Source organism: Neocloeon triangulifer, unplaced genomic scaffold (genome assembly GCF_031216515.1).
Source record: "Neocloeon triangulifer isolate White Clay Creek 2 clone unplaced genomic scaffold, ASM3121651v1 ptg000022l, whole genome shotgun sequence".
Classification (NCBI taxonomy): Eukaryota; Metazoa; Arthropoda; class Insecta; order Ephemeroptera; family Baetidae; genus Neocloeon; species Neocloeon triangulifer.
The window spans coordinates 4,456,866-4,481,901 of NW_026775562.1; the positions used below are offsets into that span (position 1 = coordinate 4,456,866).

The 25,036-nt window shown below is 32.3% G+C and overlaps 1 protein-coding gene across 5 annotated transcripts in view; it reads right to left on the reverse strand.

Annotated features, from left to right (window-relative positions):
* The window catches only part of LOC132204573 (agrin-like), a 190,258-nt gene that overhangs the window by 71,453 nt on the left and 93,769 nt on the right, over nucleotides 1-25,036 (reverse strand). For all 5 annotated transcript variants that reach the window (XM_059633162.1, XM_059633161.1, XM_059633164.1 and 2 more), the window contains one exon: nucleotides 17,884-18,099. In XM_059633162.1, the coding sequence (XP_059489145.1) occupies nucleotides 17,884-18,099 (216 nt within the window). The remainder of the gene's footprint in view (nucleotides 1-17,883; nucleotides 18,100-25,036) is intronic.

The window sequence follows — 25,036 nt, forward strand, 5'->3', positions numbered from 1 at the left end:
TCTAAGACAATTTCAATACTTCTCAATCTACTGGCCTTTGAATGTTGATATTAAACGACAAGGATTGAGACGTTAATAATGGTTTATTTTAAAAAAATAATTTTTAATCAGAATTTGTTGAATCGCATGTCGAAATAATCTTTATAGCTTGTTTTAGGGCAAAAATTCAATAAACTCTAAGACAATTTCAATACTTCTCAATCTACTGGCCTTTGAATGTTGATATTAAACGACAAGGATTGAGACGTTAATAATGGTTTATTTTAAAAAAATAATTTTTAATCAGAATATGTTGAATCGCATGTCGAAATAATCTTTATAGCTTGTTTTAGGGCAAAAATTCAATAAACTCTAAGACAATTTCAATACTTCTCAATCTACTGGCCTTTGAATGTTGATATTAAACGACAAGGATTGAGACGTTAATAATGGTTTATTTTAAAAAAATAATTTTTAATCAGAATATGTTGAATCGCATGTCGAAATAATCTTTATAGCTTGTTTTAGGGCAAAAATTCAATAAACTCTAAGACAATTTCAATACTTCTCAATCTACTGGCCTTTGAATGTTGATATTAAACGACAAGGATTGAGACGTTAATAATGGTTTATTTTAAAAAAAATAATTTTTAATCAGAATTTGTTGAATCGCATGTCGAAATAATCTTTATAGCTTGTTTTAGGGCAAAAATTCAATAAACTCTTAGACAATTTCAATACTTCTCAATCTACTGGCCTTTGAATGTTGATATTAAACGACAAGGATTGAGACGTTAATAATGGTTTATTTTAAAAAAATAATTTTTAATCAGAATTTGTTGAATCGCATGTCGAAATAATCTTTAAAGCTTGTTTTAGGGCAAAAATTCAATAAACTCTAAGACAATTTCAATACTTCTCAATCTACTGGCCTTTGAATGTTGATATTAAACGACAAGGATTGAGACGTTAATAATGGTTTATTTAAAAAAAATAATTTTTAATCAGAATTTGTTGAATCGCATGTCGAAATAATCTTTATAGCTTGTTTTAGGGCAAAAATTCAATAAACTCTAAGACAATTTCAATACTTCTAAATCTACTGGCCTTTGAATGTTGATATTAAACGACAAGGATTGAGACGTTAATAATGGTTTATTTTAAAAAAATAATTTTTTAATCAGAATTTGTTGAATCGCATGTCGAAATAATCTTTAAAGCTTGTTTTAGGGCAAAAATTCAATAAACTCTAAGACAATTTCAATACTTCTCAATCTACTGGCCTTTGAATGTTGATATTAAACGACAAGGATTGAGACGTTAATAATGGTTTATTTTAAAAAAATAAATTTTTAATCAGAATATGTTGAATCGCATGTCGAAATAATCTTTATAGCTTGTTTTAGGGCAAAAATTCAATAAACTCTAAGACAATTTCAATACTTCTCAATCTACTGGCCTTTGAATGTTGATATAAAACGACAAGGATTGAGACGTTAATAATGGTTTATTTTAAAAAAATAATTTTTAATCAGAATTTGTTGAATCGCATGTCGAAATAATCTTTAAAGCTTGTTTTAGGGCAAAAATTCAATAAACTCTAAGACAATTTCAATACTTCTCAATCTACTGGCCTTTGAATGTTGATATTAAACGACAAGGATTGAGACGTTAATAATGGTTTATTTTAAAAAAATAATTTTTAATCAGAATATGTTGAATCGCATGTCGAAATAATCTTTAAAGCTTGTTTTAGGGCAAAAATTCAATAAACTCTAAGACAATTTCAATACTTCTCAATCTACTGGCCTTTGAATGTTGATATTAAACGACAAGGATTGAGACGTTAATAATGGTTTATTTTAAAAAAATAAATTTTTAATCAGAATATGTTGAATCGCATGTCGAAATAATCTTTATAGCTTGTTTTAGGGCAAAAATTCAATAAACTCTAAGACAATTTCAATACTTCTCAATCTACTGGCCTTTGAATGTTGAAATAAAACGACAAGGATTGAGACGTTAATAATGGTTTATTTTAAAAAAATAATTTTTAATCAGAATTTGTTGAATCGCATGTCGAAATAATCTTTAAAGCTTGTTTTAGGGCAAAAATTCAATAAACTCTAAGACAATTTCAATACTTCTCAATCTACTGGCCTTTGAATGTTGATATTAAACGACAAGGATTGAGACGTTAATAATGGTTTATTTAAAAAAAATAATTTTTAATCAGAATTTGTTGAATCGCATGTCGAAATAATCTTTAAAGCTTGTTTTAGGGCAAAAATTCAATTTACTCTAAGACAATTTCAATACTTCTCAATCTACTGGCCTTTGAATGTTGATATTAAACGACAAAGATTGAGACGTTAATAATGGTTTATTTTAAAAAAATAATTTTTAATCAGAATATGTTGAATCGCATGTCGAAATAATCTTTATAGCTTGTTTTAGGGCAAAAATTCAATAAACTCTAAGACAATTTCAATACTTCTCAATCTACTGGCCTTTGAATGTTGATATTAAACGACAAGGATTGAGACGTTAATAATGGTTTATTTTAAAAAAATAATTTTTTAATCAGAATTTGTTGAATCGCATGTCGAAATAATCTTTATAGCTTGTTTTAGGGCAAAAATTCAATAAACTTTAAGACAATTTCAATACTTCTCAATCTACTGGCCTTTGAATGTTGATATTAAACGACAAGGATTGAGACGTTAATAATGGTTTATTTAAAAAAAATAATTTTTTAATCAGAATTTGTTGAATCGCATGTCGAAATAATCTTTATAGCTTGTTTTAGGGCAAAAATTCAATAAAATCTAAGACAATTTCAATACTTCTCAATCTACTGGCCTTTGAATGTTGATATTAAACGACAAGGATTGAGACGTTAATAATGGTTTATTTTAAAAAAATAATTTTTAATCAGAATATGTTGAATCGCATGTCGAAATAATCTTTATAGCTTGTTTTAGGGCAAAAATTCAATAAACTCTAAGACAATTTCAATACTTCTCAATCTACTGGCCTTTGAATGTTGATATTAAACGACAAGGATTGAGACGTTAATAATGGTTTATTTTAAAAAAAATAATTTTTTAATCAGAATTTGTTGAATCGCATATCGAAATAATCTTTATAGCTTGTTTTAGGGCAAAAATTCAATAAACTCTAAGACAATTTCAATACTTCTCAATCTACTGGCCTTTGAATGTTGATATTAAACGACAAGGATTGAGACGTTAATAATGGTTTATTTAAAAAAAAATAATTTTTAATCAGAATTTGTTGAATCGCATGTCGAAATAATCTTTAAAGCTTGTTTTAGGGCAAAAATTCAATTTACTCTAAGACAATTTCAATACTTCTCAATCTACTGGCCTTTGAATGTTGATATTAATCGACAAGGATTGAGACGTTAATAATGGTTTATTTTAAAAAAATAATTTTTAATCAGAATTTGTTGAATCGCATGTCGAAATAATCTTTATAGCTTGTTTTAGGGCAAAAATTCAATAAACTCTAAGACAATTTCAATACTTCTCAATCTACTGGCCTTTGAATGTTGATATTAAACGACAAGGATTGAGACGTTAATAATGGTTTATTTTAAAAAAATAATTTTTAATCAGAATATGTTGAATCGCATGTCGAAATAATCTTTAAAGCTTGTTTTAGGGCAAAAATTCAATAAACTCTAAGACAATTTCAATACTTCTCAATCTACTGGCCTTTGAATGTTGATATTAAACGACAAGGATTGAGACGTTAATAATGGTTTATTTTAAAAAAATAAATTTTTAATCAGAATATGTTGAATCGCATGTCGAAATAATCTTTATAGCTTGTTTTAGGGCAAAAATTCAATAAACTCTAAGACAATTTCAATACTTCTCAATCTACTGGGCTTTGAATGTTGAAATAAAACGACAAGGATTGAGACGTTAATAATGGTTTATTTTAAAAAAATAATTTTTAATCAGAATTTGTTGAATCGCATGTCGAAATAATCTTTAAAGCTTGTTTTAGGGCAAAAATTCAATAAACTCTAAGACAATTTCAATACTTCTCAATCTACTGGCCTTTGAATGTTGATATTAAACGACAAGGATTGAGACGTTAATAATGGTTTATTTAAAAAAAATAATTTTTAATCAGAATTTGTTGAATCGCATGTCGAAATAATCTTTAAAGCTTGTTTTAGGGCAAAAATTCAATAAACTCTAAGACAATTTCAATACTTCTCAATCTACTGGCCTTTGAATGTTGATATTAAACGACAAGGATTGAGACGTTAATAATGGTTTATTTTAAAAAAATAAATTTTTAATCAGAATATGTTGAATCGCATGTCGAAATAATCTTTAAAGCTTGTTTTAGGGCAAAAATTCAATAAACTCTAAGACAATTTCAATACTTCTCAATCTACTGGCCTTTGAATGTTGATATTAAACGACAAGGATTGAGACGTTAATAATGGTTTATTTTAAAAAAATAAATTTTTAATCAGAATATGTTGAATCGCATGTCGAAATAATCTTTATAGCTTGTTTTAGGGCAAAAATTCAATAAACTCTAAGACAATTTCAATACTTCTCAATCTACTGGGCTTTGAATGTTGAAATAAAACGACAAGGATTGAGACGTTAATAATGGTTTATTTTAAAAAAATAATTTTTAATCAGAATTTGTTGAATCGCATGTCGAAATAATCTTTAAAGCTTGTTTTAGGGCAAAAATTCAATTTACTCTAAGACAATTTCAATACTTCTCAATCTACTGGTCTTTGAATGTTGATATTAAACGACAAAGATTGAGACGTTAATAATGGTTTATTTTAAAAAAATAATTTTTAATCAGAATATGTTGAATCGCATGTCGAAATAATCTTTATAGCTTGTTTTAGGGCAAAAATTCAATAAACTCTAAGACAATTTCAATACTTCTCAATCTACTGGCCTTTGAATGTTGATATTAAACGACAAGGATTGAGACGTTAATAATGGTTTATTTTAAAAAAATAATTTTTTAATCAGAATTTGTTGAATCGCATGTCGAAATAATCTTTATAGCTTGTTTTAGGGCAAAAATTCAATAAACTTTAAGACAATTTCAATACTTCTCAATCTACTGGCCTTTGAATGTTGATATTAAACGACAAGGATTGAGACGTTAATAATGGTTTATTTAAAAAAAATAATTTTTTAATCAGAATTTGTTGAATCGCATGTCGAAATAATCTTTATAGCTTGTTTTAGGGCAAAAATTCAATAAAATCTAAGACAATTTCAATACTTCTCAATCTACTGGCCTTTGAATGTTGATATTAAACGACAAGGATTGAGACGTTAATAATGGTTTATTTTAAAAAAATAATTTTTAATCAGAATATGTTGAATCGCATGTCGAAATAATCTTTATAGCTTGTTTTAGGGCAAAAATTCAATAAACTCTAAGACAATTTCAATACTTTTCAATCTACTGGCCTTTGAATGTTGATATTAAACGACAAGGATTGAGACGTTAATAATGGTTTATTTTAAAAAAAATAATTTTTTAATCAGAATTTGTTGAATCGCATATCGAAATAATCTTTATAGCTTGTTTTAGGGCAAAAATTCAATAAACTCTAAGACAATTTCAATACTTCTCAATCTACTGGCCTTTGAATGTTGATATTAAACGACAAGGATTGAGACGTTAATAATGGTTTATTTAAAAAAAAATAATTTTTAATCAGAATTTGTTGAATCGCATGTCGAAATAATCTTTAAAGCTTGTTTTAGGGCAAAAATTCAATTTACTCTAAGACAATTTCAATACTTCTCAATCTACTGGCCTTTGAATGTTGATATTAATCGACAAGGATTGAGACGTTAATAATGGTTTATTTTAAAAAAATAATTTTTAATCAGAATTTGTTGAATCGCATGTCGAAATAATCTTTATAGCTTGTTTTAGGGCAAAAATTCAATAAACTCTAAGACAATTTCAATACTTCTCAATCTACTGGCCTTTGAATGTTGATATTAAACGACAAGGATTGAGACGTTAATAATGGTTTATTTTAAAAAAAATAATTTTTAATCAGAATTTGTTGAATCGCATGTCGAAATAATCTTTATAGCTTGTTTTAGGGCAAAAATTCAATAAACTCTAAGACAATTTCAATACTTCTCAATCTACTGGCCTTTGAATGTTGATATTAAACGACAAGGATTGAGACGTTAATAATGGTTTATTTAAAAAAAATAATTTTTAATCAGAATTTGTTGAATCGCATGTCGAAATAATCTTTATAGCTTGTTTTAGGGCAAAAATTCAATAAACTCTAAGACAATTTCAATACTTCTCAATCTACTGGCCTTTGAATGTTGATATTAAACGACAAGGATTGAGACGTTAATAATGGTTTATTTTAAAAAAATAATTTTTTAATCAGAATTTGTTGAATCGCATGTCGAAATAATCTTTATAGCTTGTTTTAGGGCAAAAATTCAATAAAATCTAAGACAATTTCAATACTTCTCAATCTACTGGCCTTTGAATGTTGATATTAAACGACAAGGATTGAGACGTTAATAATGGTTTATTTTAAAAAAATAATTTTTAATCAGAATTTGTTGAATCGCACGTCGAAATAATCTTTATAGCTTGTTTTAGGGCAAAAATTCAATAATATCTAAGACAATTTTAATTCTTCTCAATCTACTGGCCTTCGAATGTTGCCATTAGACGACAATTAGGATTGAGACGTTAATAAAGGTTTATTTAAAAAAAATTGAATAAAATAACTTTTAATGAGAATTTGCTGATTTGCGTGTCAATATAATCTTTTTAGCTTGTTTTAGGGCTAATAAGCAATAAACTCTAAGACAATTTCAATACTTCTCAATCTACTGGCCTTTGAATGTTGCCATTAAGCGACTAGGATTGAGAATAATGGTTTATTATAAAAAAATAACTTTAAACTTCAATTTTCGAAGTTCATGTCCTGCAGTTCATGTCAAAATAATTATTGTAGCTGGTTTTAGGGTTTCGATATTGGAGGTTTTTTTGATAGTTATCAAATTCAAAAAAATTCAAATAATCTTCGTAAAACTTTTTTTATACTCGAGTTGGATTTTCAGCAGGCCTAGTGATTTATTTGAATCATACCGTTTTTTCCCGTCATTCTTTACTCTCCCTTTTTGGATAAATAGTCTGAAATTCTCATGAGTCAGCACAAATGTTGATTTCTTTGTTTGCGAACGACCCCTGCGTAGGGGTTGATGGCACGCTTCTCATGCTCAGCGTGCGGTGCAGGGGTGATTTGGTTAATTCACCTTTTCCGCGCGAAGACAAAGAGGACTTTTATTGTGATGATCTTGCTTGTGCGGTGACTCACGGCTCCCTTTCTCGCTCTCTCTTAAAACTGCCCTCATTTCCTTTCCTCCGCCGTCGCTACTTGACGTGCAGAATGATGGAGAGAAAAGAGCGAAACAGCAGCCGCACCCCCCGCACACGCGAAAACCGCACGCAGAAGACGAGAGACAGACGCGCACCTGCCTCAACGCAAATTTAGCGTAACAAGCAAGGGTGCCTCACAATTTACGTCTTTTTTGTGGAGCCGTCAAGAATGAAATAGGACGGGAAGGAACAAAACGTAAAATTTCAAGTAAAACATAAAACGCAGAAAGTAAACGAGAAGAAGTTGGATGATATATATGCGAATGTTTTTTTTCTCCTAAAGTACGTGGTTTACTTATTTCAAATTAGAGTCTCAAAATTGTGTTGATGAAATTTTGAATAATTGAGGAATTTTCATAGCTGAATTGATTGTAGTAAATTAAAATTATATTTTATATCAAGCTTTTTATAGGTTCATTCTTTAAATTTTATTAATTTTATAAGGCATTTAAGATTTCTATAGTAACAATTTGTATTCTTAATGTTAAAGTTTAAAAGATTGTCATAATATTGTTGCTGTTTAAACAAAATTTGAAAAAAAAAATTCAATTCGGTCGAACTTCCCTCGAGAATAAAATCAAGTTCGGTGGAAAATCTGTTGACCCTAAAAAAAAAAACATGATAAAATTAAGGTTCAAAGCTATAAAGGGTGCGAATTTATTGATCGAGATTTCTTTTTCAGATATGTGGAGCATTTTCTATAACAAAAAGATTATAAAATTAACCGGTGTCAACTGTCCTTTAAGAGGAATTATAAAATTATTCATAGAATCTTTTAAGCCAAAAGCCATGTTTTTTTTATTACAAATTAAAAGTTTGAATTGATCTGATCTTCCAGGCAGTAATTTTGTTCCTTAGAATTTTTATTTATTTAATTTACCTTCTTAAATTTATATATTTTGTGTGTCCATCTTACGATTTTTTTCTTCATATTTCCCAAGAGTGAGTTTTTATTCGTTTCGGTCCACCTGCTCCAAGTTCACACTTGACGAGACCGCGAAATTCGATTTCTTCACAACTCTCCCATCACTTTTTCTTTGCCCATTTCTGTCTGGTAGGGTCAGCGTCATTTTCTTCTTTCGTGTGACAACGTCAGCATCGTCTAAACCCACTACTTTTTCCTTCGCTGATCCTCTCTCTTGACAAAAAGCAAATCGCCCTGAACTGGTCAGACCAAAATGGCCGCACGCAAAACGTCGAGAATTTTTATAACTTGCAAGGCCAAATCCAATTTGTTATTTCGCCGGCTAGCTAATTTGCACGGGGGCTGCAGCTTTTTGCCTTATTTGCGCGCGGCGAGTCTTAAAGAAGATGGATGGTTGCGCCTTTGAAAAGTTGTGTCGCCCACCAACTTTCGCTTTTTGCCCTTTGATACGCGCGCGGGAGGCCTAATTAAATAAATTGCCGCCTCTCTTGTCTGCTCGCAGCTTTTTGTTACGCTCGACGCAAAAAGCGACCAGGCTATTTGTCAAAACTCAAATCTACGAGCTCACTCTCTCTGGCCTTGTTGACGAGCCGATTAATTTGCTTTCCGCCTACACCAATATTCTGTCACAAAGGACTGGCATCTCGACAACTTTGAGTAAATTACAGCTGATTAGAGGGTTATCCTTTTTATATACAATGACAATAAAGAGTTTCAAATATAGTTTAAATCCTTCAAGATTATAAGTTTTATTTTCATTACTATTAGATACGTTTTGAAAAAGTGCCAAAGTAAAGTTGAAAGTTTTTCTTTTTATCCATCCCTAGATTATAATATTTTATTAAATAAATTTTTGATAAAACTATGATTTAGTAAAATATTTTAATTTTGAAATTTCGCGGATATGAATAAGTGAAAAGAATTTTTAAAATAATAAACATGAATTATGCTTGTATTAAATCAAATGTAATTTGTCATAATTTTCAAGTTTCAGCGTTGAAATGTTGATTAGCGCATATTAAATTTCCATTGAATTTTCCTGAATAAAATTGAATTATAAAAAATAGTTTATGGTGTTCTAGATTTATTGTTGTGCTGATGGTAAAATGATTAAATAAATAATTATTCAGCAAATAATCCTTAGCACCTTCGAATGAATAATTATTGTGCAAAATTAGTTTTAATATAGACTTGTTCAGAAAACACAATCACCGAATAAATTCATATTTAATTAAATAAATTAATTTTTAATTGAATTGACAAAATGAAAATATTTTGATATGAATTTCGAAACTCTGATTCTAGATGATTCTTTTCAAATCGTCATGAATATTTTGCCAGCAATTTCCAACGAGAATTGTGTTGAAACAGGAAATTGCTCATATAGTCCGTCAAATACGCAGGAAACGAAAAGAATTTTCAAAAAATCAATGGAAAAATACTGGCCTTGGTCTACCTGCGTAGGAATAATTGTTTCCTGTCTACAGTGTCGGTGACCCTGGACCATAGAAGGTATATAAAGCGAGTTGGAACTTCAAAAACACATTAACAGATTGAAACATGTTGAAGCTTGCAAGTCTGATAGTCCTTGTCCTAGGCGTGGCACAGGTAGTTTTACTCAACTGACTGAAATTTAAATTGTTCTGAGCAAAATCGTTTCAGGGCCATATGGAATTTTCTGCGGATTTGCTGACGCAACTTGCGACTGATGAACCACTGTTTTGCATCCCGTATTATCTGATGGTAAGTTTGATTTTGGATTTTTTTTGCATCAAAATGAATTTTAAAACCTTGCAGATGTCGCAACAGTGTGTCAACGCCCCGAAATTATTCAATCCGAGCATGTTCAAGGGTTGCAAGCCCGGTGGTGATCGCGAGCACGGAAAACACGGTGGAGCGAAACGAAACTTGAGGATGAGTAGAAGACCCAACAGCCGAGTGGCTCGAGAGGCAAGAAAAAGTAGGAACGGTCAGGACAAAACAATGAACCAGAAGCTGAGGAAAATGGCGGCTCAGTTGACATCAAAGCGCGCAGGCTGCGATGGAAATGTACAATTTTGTGAATTTTGATTATTTCTCTCCATTTTTAAAATAAATCTTGCAGTGCATGGCAGAGTGCGTCATGAACAAAACTGGCCACGTAAGAAAAATCACGCTTTTAATCTAAATTTTTAATACCAATTATTTTCAGCTAAACCAAAACGGAGACATTATTTTGGCAAATTTATTGGCTAACTACACAAACGCTCTCGAAACACTGACCGCGGAAAGCAAAGCCGTTTGGAGTCCACTTATAGCAAATATAATCAACACTTGCATGACCAGTAAGTGTACAAATTTAATAAAAGAGCAAAGAAAGTCTTAAACTTTTCAAAAAGAAATTTGATTTGGATATTATTTTGCTAAAAACCGACGTGACATATTCCAGATGTGATGAAAACCACAGAGTTGATTGCATCAACGACAGCAAATCCTTCAACTTCTTCACCAGCGATTGTAGAACCGAAAAAGATCTGCAAAAGTGACAGTCGCAGACTGATGACGTGCATTCAGAGAGAATATGTTCTCGTAAGAAAATATCAAATAAATTCCTGACCGCTGAAAATTTCCTTCACCATACTTATCGAAATCAAAAAGTCTCACAATTTAAGTTGGTCCCCTGAATTCGTTGCTGTTTGAAAACGAAGAGCCATAATTCAAGTTGAATTCAATAAAACTTCTCTGTTCACAGCAAGCACCTGCTTCTGAAAAGCACGGCGCGACGGACAGTAAGACTTATTTTATAAACGTATGATGGAATTTTAACGAATTTAAATTTATAGTGCCGCCGATAGATCCAAAAATGCCGAGTTGTGAGAATAGGACGGCGCAGTTGAAAGGCTGCGACTACAATTACATGCTTACTCCTGAACAATTCAAAAAATATTTTGGTTCCGAAAAGAACGAAGCTCCGAAGAAGACTGGATTCAGAAGCAGGGCAAGCAAGCTGACCGAGGGCAACAATGAAGGCGTTGGCAAAAGTAGTGAAGAAGTTGGAGGACAGGGAGCTTCAAAGTCAAAATTAAGCGGCAAACTGACTCAAGAAGGCAAAAACAGTCCTGGCAGCAGTGAGGAGGTTGGAGGACAGGGAGCTTCAAAGTCAAAATTAGCGGCCAAACTGACTCAAAACAAAAACCGCGGCGGTCCTGGCAGCAGTGAAGAACAAGTTGTTGTTTCACCCATTCCACCAATGGCCTAGATTAACGAAAATTTGATTGCTGGAGAAAATAATTTTTAATGGATTGCAAGTAGTATAGGAATTTGATAAGCAAGTAGGACAGTTTTCGGTGATGATAGAGCACATATTTTGTATAAAAATTATTTATTTAAGTCATACTTGTACAAATGAATGTGGAAAATAAAGAAGTTCAAAGTGCAGAAACCTTTAAGTGCCAATTAATTTACCATTTTTTAAGTAATCAAAGTACATAATTTCATAATTTGTCATCAAGGACTAAAATGATATGTAGAATAATAAATAAGGTTAAAAAAAGGGAATTTCGTAATTTTTTGTTTACTTCAAAAAGTTTAAATTGAATTAACAAAAATCGTTAGACTTTTATAGAAGGAATTTTACTGACAATTTGAATGTCAAGTTTTTGATTCATTTAAGAAATATTAAAGCGGAACTTAAATCCAAAATCCTACTTTCTGGTATAAAAATGATTTATTACGGCTCCAGTTCGGCGAGTAGGTTTAAGTTGGAAACACTTTTGCTTCCAAATTGAGCCTATGAGTTTTAGTAAGTTGTTTACTAGAGCTGGCTGCCAATTCTCTCCCAATGTGATTTTTTTAATTTTCTGTTTGACTTGTTGCGAGAGAATAAATGAATTGAATTGAATTGAATTGAATTGAGAAATTTAAAATCTTTAATAAAAACTCTAGTGAAAGTTATATTTTAATTTATTTCAAAATTTTTTCAATTTTTGTTCCGACTTTAAAAAAAAATACTTTTGTCGAGCATATTTTAGCGGAATTGATCTCCATTTTGCCTCTTTCGTGGGTGAATATTTTCAAATCGGTTCACGCGCCGTGGTCTGTCTATTGGGCTCTGCCGGAATTTATTTGCACATAGGTGGCGTTGATTTATGTTCTCGTGGAGACGAGATCGGGCGCGGGGCAAACAACCCTTATATATCTCTCGTGCGCGCATAGAAAGAAAGCAAACTTATTCAAATTCGGCGCACGCAAAAGACGGCCGGCTTTCCTTTTTCATCGAGAGCAGCCGTCCCACGACAGATTGAAAACCCGCGGCGCGGAGAGCTTTTGTATCACGTGTTTGGCGCGAGTAAATCGCTTTGTGCACCACAGAGAGACGTACCGCCGACACACGGATATTAATTTTTGCTCGTACATATCGAGCGCTTTACGCGGATATTCAATAGAATTCTGCAGGAAATTTATTCACGCGTGCAAAGAAAAGCTTCAACAAATAATCCATATTTCCGTTTACTTGTAAATCATTTTAAAGTTCCAACGAAGGCAAAATTCATTTCCATGCAATTCTCTCAGAATTTTTTTTGTTAAAAAATTTGTTCCTTTTTAATATCAAAAGTTAAAACCCTATTATCTTTGGAAACATGAATTAATAAATTGTATTCTGCAGAATATTTACTTACATCGATGCTGTTCAAATTGAACTTAACCATGTAATTTTGGGCCGACAAAAGTTAAAATTTAAAGGCGTTAAAATGAGGTAATAACATTTCAAACTGATTAAATTGCGCACAATTTAATAAAACAGAATAAAAATACAAAAAATGGGAGCTTCCATGTTTTGAAGAACTTTAGAAAAATTGATCAAACTCTTACTGATTGTTTTAATTATCTATGTGTTTTCATATCTGGAAATTTTTAAATTTTTGCAGTGCATCAAAAAACCCAACGTTCATTTTGCTGATCTACCTAAATCAACTCAATTTAAAATGTTTATGATCGCGATTAAGTTGATTCTCCTTAATCAAAGGCAGAGTTCAAGTTATTCTTTCAAGAAATATGTAACTCCGGTAAAAAGTGCTGAAAAACACTAGATTTAGAAGAAAATTGATTTTAAAAAATCCACTTATTTTGTTGAAAATTAAGTAGAATATGCAAGTTTACAACAAAGGATTTTGAAATACGGAAAATTTTCCCTTCCAATTTATTCTCCAATTTACAACTTTTATGGTTGAAAGGACCAGTTGAATTGATTTGATTCGAAACCAGCCTCAATATAAATAGAGCAAATCTCTGCCACGCTACTTTTTTAAAATTGGTGTCATGTTGATTGTTGATTGGAATCAGCAATTCGTACACAAAAATTGGACCATTTTTTTTAAAAGCATCAAATTTCAATTTCAATAATAATAATCATTGACGAAATAGACTTGAAATAAGTCATGTGAACTTTTTGATCTGCATGTTTTTAATTGGAAAACTTGTTTCATTTATATTTTATTATTTAACTAATCCTAAAAAGCCATTAAAAAATTTTGCATCCCATAAAATATAAATTATATCCAAGCGAAAAAAATGACAAAAGCCATTAGCATAAAAATATGGCGGAAATACAAAATGAAAAAAGGGGGTAGCCAAAATAAGGGTTGGAATGAAATTTTGGAATTTGTTGAAAAAAGAAACTCTTTGAAAGTAATTTGGATTTTGTAGGGCAAAAGGCTAGAATTATTTAATATTTTCACCTTTTAAATTTCATTTATCCGTTCCTAAAATAAAAATTACTCTTTAAAATATATATTATGCATAATTTACAGAATAAACATTTCGTTTGAATCGTACTTTGCAAAATTTAAATTGCAAAAATGTTTTTTATCGTTGCCAAAGGCGGCATCAAGCACTCTGTGTAAACAAACCGTGACGTTGTCCACGGTTAATATCGGAAATTAAATCAATTACCGGCGATGGAGCGGCTATTTTGCGATGCACTTTTGTCCCGGAGCGAGAGGTAATCAGCGAAAAACAATATGCGGCCGCAACAAAGCGTCCGTATATTATGTACCTGGACGCTCCGTAATCCCATCCGGATCGCCTTTGATGTGACGTCGAAAATGATTTCGCCCGCAGCCGCAATATAATATATTGTCCACGGCGGATCGCGCATTATTCCACTTTATATTGGACGTAAAAAGCCAATAACAAGGACCGACGAAATCTGCCAACTAGACACGGCTGGGCGATCGCCGAATGTATATAAAAAAAAATTCCTCCTTCGCCGGGGGTCCTTTTAATCACAACTTCCATTCTTTGTTATTATGTTTTGCGCACGGTCGAAGCGCGACGAGACATAAAAATTTAATACTGCACCAGCGGAAAAAAGTATAAAATTTTTATTTATCGAGTCGGACGCGCGCGCAGCCTTCGGAAAAGAGAGCGATATGAATAAAAAAATATAAAATAAAAAAAGGACCAATTTCATGTTTACGACTCGGAATATAAAATAATTTTTTGCAACACAGAGAAAAGGAAAGGGTTTCAATTTTTTTGAATTATTTTCTCTGCGCAGGTTCTTCTTTTGCGGCAAAGATTATTATTTAATTAGGTGGTGCGCCTTGGAAAAGCGATAACTTTGTCATTTCCGGCTCTTTCACTGTCGGCTGCATTATTATTGGGACGTACGAGAAAGGCTGCCGCGTTAAATTTATTATCAGGCGAGAGCGAGCAGAGCGGCTTTTGTCACTTCTCTCGAGCACCGTAAAAGGTGTTGCCGGAGGCAATCTTTTTGCGCGAAACGACCGATTTCACGAGCACACACGACCCTTTTTCCAAATCAATCGATCAGCCTCTGTTGAGTGAGTGCAAAGTGCGCCGCCGAACACCGAGACTAACAACAAAAAATAGATAAATCAACCTTTTTTAATGTCGGGACGTATAACAGACTCTAAATCCGATTTCCTCCAGATGTAATAATTTTTTTATTCTATTTCGTGTGTTGTTATTCCATTTGAACCATAAAAAATTATCTTCTTACAAGGTAAAATAACAAACCTACATTTTTATCCAATATTGTTAAACCGATAAGGTGAATTGACTTAAAAACGAGGAAAGGTGATCATTTTTTTTAGAATCCATGAAAGCATTTTCTTTTTTAATGTTATTTTTTTTGTTCAAGATGGAGGATTTTTTCAAAAGAGATTTTTGTAAATTCCAATATATTTCTTTCGTTTTGTTTCTCCTATGATTTTAATTACTTATAAAAGCCAAAATAATTCAATATTTTAACCAAATTTTTTTAAGAATCCATGAATGTTTATTTTCTTATCAACGATTGAGGAAATCTTCAAATTACTGAAAGAGATTTTTGACTATTTCATTACCTTTCATTTGAAAGTTTATGATTTTTAATGACTCTAAAGAACCAAAACAATAAAAAGCAGATTTAATTTTTTAGGTTGTAATTCTAAAATAACCAATACCAAATCAATCAATTTATGCAAATTTGGTTTAAATTAGTGACAGCAATTTCATGAAGAACGTTTCCTTGTTACAAAATTCCCTGTCAGAAGAAAAAAGTTTGCAATTTCCCTCGTGAAAATGTGTAAATTTGGAAACTTTAATAAAGAAAACATTTTCCTCATTTCTTGCTTCATTTAATCAAATAAGGAAAACGCACAATTTTAGGGAAAAACATTTCAAAATTATTTTGAAATAAGGCACATATTTGAATATGAGAAAAGTTGCAAATGTCTCCGCTGAAATTTGTCATGGAAACTTTTTCCAATTTAGGCAGCAATTTAGAATTGTACAGAACTTTATAGTTTTTTTAGATTTTTAGAGAAAACTTATTAAATACAAACATAAATTCAACTCTAAATTTACTTCCAGGCTCATAAAATTAATTTAAATTATAATTTTGTCACAAAAATTTGAATTGTCATTGTTTCAAAATGAAAATGGGGTCTTTTTTATTTTGGAAGTTTAAGCAAAATTCTTGCTATTGGTGGCGCCGTTTTGTCCAACAATTCCTGTTTCTTTTCAAATAAATTATTTTCAACAATTAATTTTAAACAATGAAATAATTTGGACAAATGAACAACAGTAAAAAATGACAAATTCGGGAGTAAATTAATAAATCAATAACTCCCAAGTGTAAAAAAAAATGAATTGCCATTTCAAAATAACTCTTTCAAGTGAAAGTATTAATTTCATGTTTTAAATATGGAGAAAAAATTCACCGGTGTGCAAAAATTTCTGCCCAGAGAGAATTTTGGATACGTTTGAGAGTTGGGTGGGTTTTCGAGAGTGAAATATGGCGACAGGCGGTGGCTCTCTCTTTTCTAGTTTGTCTCTCTGCTCTGCATACTCGGCGCTGATACATTTCTAATTTCGCGCCCGCAAAAGCTGCAAATCATCGTGTACGTCTCTCTCTCTCTCGCACTTTTATCTCGCTGTCGCAATAAAAAACGCGCATATTTTCCAAAAGCGAAAAGCGTAATGAATTTTTCATTTTCCCGCAGCGAGAGAAAGTAAATAAATTCAAATGTGTGTGTAAAAAAAAAGTAAAACGCCAGTCGGAGAGGGAAAAGGAGCAAATAAAAAAAAAATGAATTTATCGGAGGCTTGTTTTTGTCTGATATTCGCGAATATTCGAAGGTCACTCTCGCACAAACAAACAAACAAACCCTCTTATTTTCGGAGGAAATTACTTTTCAAATAATAACACGACTGCACAAACAGCCGCCAGTCTTCATTTCCTTCCCCTAAAAATATATATTTGTTTTTCAATTCAGTCTAGGGTGAAAAATATGATTATTTCGGTGAAATTCATCAGGTAGGCGATAAAAGGGCACGAAAGGCAAATTTCTTGATTGCATGACTTGGCGGCGATTTGCCGCCGATAGCAGACTCGGGGGTGTTTAAGTTTGCTCTCATTATTGTATGAAACGTGCCGCGTGTCGGCATAAAAGTGCACAGCACGCGAAATGAGCTCGAAAATAAGTAGGTGTAGCGATCCGAATCAGCGCGGCTCCTATGACAGCAAAAATGAGCCAACCCTTTTCTTTCAAGAGTCCTCAAAGTTTTTCAATTTGCCTTCCCGCGAACCGGCAAATTGGTATTCCGTAAGGTCTTTTGGCAAAAAAATCTCGTTTAAAACTATATAAATTAATCCAAATTCGCACGAAACTTTGATCAAAATCGTCGGGCGACTTTCTAAGCAGGAAAAAAATCGCTGCTTTTTTTATTTTCCCCCATAATAAGAAAAACCTCAAAAAGCGCAGAAAATATATTGATTTTTTTATGAAAAGGTATCAAAAGTCAATATATGTATTTTTTTTTTAAATATTTGGAAATTTGTGAAGTTCTATAAAAGATTAGCACCATAAAAATTAGAATTAAAAAAATTGTCAATTCAAGTATTTTTATGTCATGCAGGTTGCATAACTCTTGTATTTCTGCTGGCAATAATCATTTCTCAGTCAAAAATCAACAATTTCTTGCGCATTTGGAAGCTTTTTTTTAATCGATTTAATTAAAAAATTTGGACTCACCACATTCGCCGAGGTGCATGACCCTGAGATGTTCCTGCCGCTGGCACGCCGTCATCCGCAGGACGCACTCGCTGACGTACGAACGACCGTCCGAGCCGCAGACCGGGTGCTGGCCGAGGGTGGGACAGTGTTCGGGACACCGGCATCGAGCCTCGCCGTCCTCGTCCTCGACGCATGTCGCGCCGAACGCGCAGAAATTGTCTGCACACGATTCTCCTGCAAACAAATGAAATAAAAAGTTTAGAAAACAAATTCATTTCAACTAAAATTTTGGTAAAAATTTTAAACATGTCAATTTTAAAGCAAGATTTTATTTAAAAATCTCCACGGTATTTGTAGTTGAAAAAAGGAATAAAATAAATTTAAATTTAATTTAAAAAAAAAAGACTAAAAAATTCTATTATTGTTATTTTCATTCTTCAACGTTAGATAAAATTGAATATTTTATTATCACTACATTCCATGAATATAACTTTAAATTTAAAAAAATTCATTAAATTTAATATAACTTTAATTTTAGAAAGTGATAAAAATAATTGAATTAATATAATTTTATTTTATATTAGTACTTTAATTTTTCCTCTTGTCAATCTTAATCTTTTACTTGGATATTTAGATGCTTTTTTTGCGGAAAAAATCACTTTAATTTATTATTTGATTCAATTATTTTGCATGTTTATGAGTAGAATAAATAAAAATACTGTTAACAAGGTATAAAATGTATATAAAAGATATAAAAAAATATGCAAATTAGACTTGATTTAAATTTATATAATTCTCTTCTTTGAATTTTTTTCAGTTCTGCTGCGTTGAAACCAATGATGAATATTCATCATGCTTTCCTTCCAGTTAAAGGGTTGAATTATTGCCTCTGCACGTATTTTCCTCTTTTTTTGGTCGCGATTAATTACCTCTTGAATTATGAAACGGGTATTTTTTCTATTCATTGCGCACGACCGCATGCACGTTTTGTTTTACTTTTGAACACAATGCACCACTATTATTTCACGGTTCCACGCGGCATAAATTAAAACGCTGTGGCAAAAGTGTACAATCTGAGCCAGCCGGGGCGCATATTTTGCGGTTATTTGGGCGGCAGGGAATTTTAATCGGCCGGCGCTGGAAATCCGCTCGGATTTTGCGGGCGCATATAATAAATTTAAATATATCACACGCCCATCATCGCGCATCCCGCGAGAGACTTTTCGCCGAATCCGAATGGCCAAAAAGCTGCAACAAAAGCTCTTTTGTCAGCGTTTTATGTGTGTGTGATCGGCGCCGCCGGTGAATTTCGCTTTTTGCACGTTATAAAAACGTGTCCGTCGACCAAACACAAAAAACTCGGCGGTGAAAACGATTCAATTTGAAGCACGGCTGGCAAATTCAATTTGTGTCGCAAAGCGAACAACCAAACGACACGGTGAACTTCCAAATTTTTATAGCTTCGTCGCTCTATTGTGGCATAAATTAAATAAAAAAAAGAATGTTGCGAATATATTTTCGGTCTTCATTCTTTAAACTCAATATTTTGGAAAGAGAATTATTATTTTTTCATTCAAAAAGCGTTTGGATAAATTTTAAAAAGATATTAATGTGTTTGTTAGGCAATAATCAAATTAAAAACTAAACAAAAATTTGATCGAAAACCCTGAAATACAAAAATATAAAATATGAAACAAAAATCATGAACCAAATTAAAAATTTTAAAGAGGGTTTAGAAAAATTCTTGCTAGTGATGGTTCCATTTTTTCCAACAATTCCTCTCTTTTTAAATATATTCTTTTCAACAATTGGCCGTAAAAAATGTTATGTAACAACTTGGACATTTGTAAATGAACAACAATATAATTATCAAAAATTAAATAAATAAGGACTTTAACAAAGATTATAAAGCCTAACCATTCGTTAATTGCTAATTTAATAAAAAAAATCTCTCAATGACATAAATTCAGATTAGATTTGCGCCAGGCGGCCCGAATTAAAGCAAAAGAAATGAAATTTAATAATACCTGTAATAAATTAGCTGTTTGAAGTTAATCCTGAAGAATTATAGGTCTATTGAATACCAATTTAATCCGTGATGTCACTCGGGATAAAAATTTTTCAATTATAACTCTAGAAATATTTAAATATCTCGTCGCTTCAGTATTTTATGTGAAAGTTTTATATAACATTGTTTTTCTCCAGAATTTTTCAAATTTACCAGGTCGACGCAATCATCAGAAAAAGTCAGAAGACTAGGATTGTAGGTCTAAAGATGATTAAATTAACTCGTGAAGTCACTCGAAATGAAAATTTCTAATGATGTCACTAAATATCTCGTTGCTTGAGCATTTTATTTAAAATTTAAGCTGAAGAAATGAATTTTAATATTAATTGTGAAAAATTGGCTGTTTGAAGATAATCCTGAAGTGGGACTAATTCAGAGACACAATTTCTGGGTCAAATTTTTATTGTGTTAAATATTAAAATATTCTATAAAATTTTAAAATTTGCTTAAATAAAAAAAGGAAACTACTTAAGAAATAAAAGTTATAAGGTAAGTTTCAAATAAAAAATAGATCGTTCTTCTCACTCATGGAAATTTCAAAAACTGCTTTTATTGAAAAAATTAATAAGATTTCTTATGCATGGAATTATTTTTTAATTAAATAAAAATTGGATTTAAAATTTGGCTAAAAACACCTGAAATATTTTTAAATGAAAATTACAATGTTAAAAATCCAATAGTTTCTTAGGTTTTACATTACAAATTTAACAAATAGAATGAAATCTAATTTACCGTTTTCTACTGCCTGGTGTCACCTCGGGGACAAATTTGATTTCCTTTATTGAAGCGGAACGGCAAGGAGAAAATTGCAGCGCACATGAGCAAATTGTTTTCCGACATAAATGAGCAGGTTTATCGTTCAAAGGAAATTTTTGCTTCTGCAAAACGTCGTCGACGCGGCGGCGGCCTCTTTATTGTTACGACGCTCCATAAAAGAGCGAGTTATTTTGCATGTAAAGTGGAAACAAAGCTCTTGTTTCGCACTCGAAATTTTCGTCGACGCGCGCCGTTGAACAAGAAGAGCTTCTTAATTCACGTCGTTGTCACAATGCGAATTAGGCCAATTTCGCAGATTTAATTTCATAATAATTGTTCTGTGCTTAAACAAAAGGCAATGTCGTCTCTTCACCGAAAATCATCTCTTGCGTTGAGTTGGAGTTAAAGAAAGAGAATCTTGAAATTCATCAGAATTTAATAGACTATACGTTTAAAGAGCCTCTTCAGGAATAATTTTTGCTTAGTGGTATTAAAAATTTTAAAAAGAACAGAATAATGAAAGAAGTAGAATTTGCGATTTAAAAAAATCACACTATGCGTTTCGAAGTTGGATTTCACATTTTCCCGCCAAAAGCATTTGAATCTTCAGAGGTTTTGATGTCTTGAGCATTAATGCTTATTTAGTCAAGTTTAGTATCTTAAAATTAGTAGTCTAAACAAAAATATCTTCAAAATTCCAATAATGCTTTTGTCGGGAAAAGGTGAACATTTTTTCCATTCTTATTATAAGAGGACACAATTTTATATTTCAATTTAATGTCTGAAAATTTTCACTCACTTTTTTCTCTTTACTGTGATGTGTGGAAAGTGGAAAGAGTTAGCAATAAAATCCATTTAGGCTCATAAACATTCAGAAATTCAATGTTCCGGAATCGAATTCGGCACGGTGGAAAAAGGTTTTTTTTCCGGAAAATTTACGGCTTCGACCGGACGCGATAATCAAAAGGAAAAGGTGGCGAGCCAACGCGGAATTAGTCGAGAGAGTCGCAGAGGTAATTTTTGCTGCCGGCGAAATTTATTTCTCCGCCCTCTTCTATTTATCCGATCCGACGGCCGAGGGAGACCTCGTCCTGCGCTACCTCACAATGAAAATTTCCGATCGACACTTCGATTTACACACACCGGTCTCCAAGGATTTTCCTCCGGCGAGCAACAGTTGAGGAGAGAAAAATATATATTTGCAATTGTAACGGAAAATTTTGCATCTCCAGGGAGTGCAATTCATCAAAATTACTTTAATGAAATGGAGAATATGTGAGGCCATTTCCTCTTTCCAGACTCTAGAGAATTTGATCTAGTTTTTGTTTTCAGGTCACATGTGAAATGTTTTTGATTAAACCTTTTTTCAACATTGGGGCAGAAGTCTTTTTCGGTTTTATTTCTTTCAAAATTACAATAATTTTATCCTGACAATTTAAATAACTGGATTTTAAATGAGTTACACAAAAATTAAAGAAATGAGAATAATAATATAGAATGAAATTATTGATCAAACTTTTACATCAAATTTTACCGTTCTTAAATTTATTTTAAGATTAAATGAAATGAAAATATAAAATTTAAATTTTTTTCAATTATTTGATATTTATTCCTGTTTGAGTTGAACTAATTAAATGATACCGGAAGCAAACAAACAGACTTAATCGAAAATTTTCTTTCTCAGGTCAAGTGTCACCAAATCGCAAAAACCACGGCATTTTCGGCTTCCTCATGAAACAAGCTTTCCGCCAGTGTGTCTTTCGTTGCTTACATCGGTTGTGTTCTTTTCAAAATTTGGAGATTCGCCCAAGAATTTTTCAAAATTTGACATTCAACAATGGAATCTAACTTTCATAGTTGCATCAGACCCAGAGACCTTCAAAGGTCTACCGCCATTCTCTGATCGCAAAAATAGTCCTCAGCAGAAATTTCAAACTTCTTTTTTTATTAGAATACGCAAACTTCTGGTTGAAAATTTCAAATCTATTGAAGCGAAAAACTGGAAAGTCAAAATTTAATCCAGGGTGGGTTGCAAAATATTCATTTCCAAATTAAGCAGAATTGAAAATAAAAATTAGCATCAAATATGACCACGTTTTGTGTGTATGAATGGCTAGAAAGAGAATTGGGGTTGTTGATGTCCGGGTGTGGTCGCCTAACATCACAGGTCACATTGCCTATGCCCTCCCACTCCCCCCCCCCATGCTGTCCCCGCATGCGGAAGTCTTGGGGGCTGAGGTCGCCCGTCGCCTCTCCAATGCTCAAGAAGACCTCAAGAGCGCAAGAAACGAGCATTGGACGAGGTGGCGGCCGAGCGGCCAAAGCTCACAAGTTCCTCCCGAAAAAGTCCCGAACCTGTGGTGCGAACACGGCCACACCTTTTTCACATTTATTTAGAATTATGTAATTTTCATTTAATTTGTGGAGAGTATTAATCATGAACTCTTTCAAAAATCACTTGCTTAGCCAAACTAAGATGTTTTGAATGAAAAAATCTCAAAATATTCTTTCTTATAAAAGTTGTGTTCCATAATTTTTAAATTATTTATTTATATTGGTAAAGATGAGCCGTCAGAGTTACTGTTTGATTCAATTAATTGGAAATTTTTTATATCGCAAAAAAAATCCAATCAACTTGACAACTACTTTTTTGTTTAAGTGGAATTCATACATGGCTTTTTATCCTTTTGTACATTTGCACTCATCAACTTAATCGATATTTTCGTCTTATTTGTCAGTACCAAATATTTTGTTTCGAAACCAACGCAAGGGATAAACAATCAGATATTTGCACTGGTTTTAATGTCGTGTTTGTATTTACACGATTCTAGACAAAGTTTGCAAAATTCTGACTCTGGCTGGTGGAATCGAAACAAAAATGCATTTTCAGAATTTATTTCCTTTTTAACTTTATATTTTATTGTAATTTTGTTGTTAAACGTTTGCTCACACCTTTCCGATTGGAGTGAAACGAGGATTGAGAAGGGCAATAATTTGTGCTGACGACGCTCAGAACTCGGAATCCACGGCCCCGGAATGAAGAAGAGGACGGCTTGTCGGCGAAACAAGAGAGAGAAGTGGCGTAAAAGTGTCTCATATTTTACTTTTACGCGAGCGCTCGTGTGTGACTCGAAACAATAAAAGCAAAAGATGCTCCTCTCACATTATATGTTCTTCTTGTGGGGGCGAAAACGGAAGCGAGCGAGAAAGGCGGCTCTCCGAACAGGGCGTTATCGGAGCCGGTGATGGCTTAATTTGCCAAATGAGACCCAGATCGAAGGAACGGCTGGTCTACTTTTAAAGAGGAAATATCGCCGCACGGCTTCCTTGATCGAGAGCCCTCCCATTCAGTGATAAATTGAGTCCAGTCAGGCCGATATCTTGAAGGAAAAAAGAGCGCAGCTTGAGACTTTAATGACATTAAATGTGAAATTTCCAATTACAAATTTATTTAATTGAATTAAATGATTCCATTTTTTGCAATATTTTTTAAATATGTAAATTTTTATTTCTCCATTTCAATTTGTAGATATTTTTTGAAGCAAATTTTTATTTCGGATTCCAAAAATATTTTGACTTAAATTTTGCTTTGGGGTGACACTGTAATTTTGAATTGATAAGAGACACCCTTGCACATCCGCCCATTATCAAAGTGAAACGCAGAAAGAGAGAAAATCTCGTTGATGAAGTTTGTCTTGCCGGTGGTGCCGGGGCGCAAATTGCGCGTTTTATCGCGCGCCTCGGCTCATTAGTGGAGCGAGTTGGTGGCAAAAACGGCGCCCCGCTTTCTCCCAGCCTCAATTTGTTGTGCGTTCGTTATCGCCGACGCGAATCTTCAAATGATCCTCTCGATTTTCCCCTCTCCAATCTGGCTGGCTTCTCTCGAAATCTCGCCCTTTCGACTTGGCGAGAGAGTTGAAGGAACAAATCAAAACACTCCAATCGAGATTGAGTGCGCTTCAAGCTGTTTACCTCAAAATGAATCCTTTTTGGTGTGTTTAAGCTGCAAACAAAGATTCTATTGGATTTAATAATTAATTTTCCTGCAAAAAGTGCCGAATTTTGTAATTTAGTTAAATGTCAGAAAAAATAATTGATCAATCAGTATTTTTTTTTAATTAGACAAATAAACAACATTAATATATAATTGCTGTTTATTTGTCCATATTGTTGCATCACATTGTTTACATTCAATATTCAATTGTTTCAATAATTTATTGGAGGAATTTATTATTAAATCTAAGGAATTTTAATAATTTAATAACCATAACAGATTTCGCTGGTCTTTTTAAGGTGCAAATATTTATATTAAAACAATTGTTACCATTTCTTTGGATTATTATTATT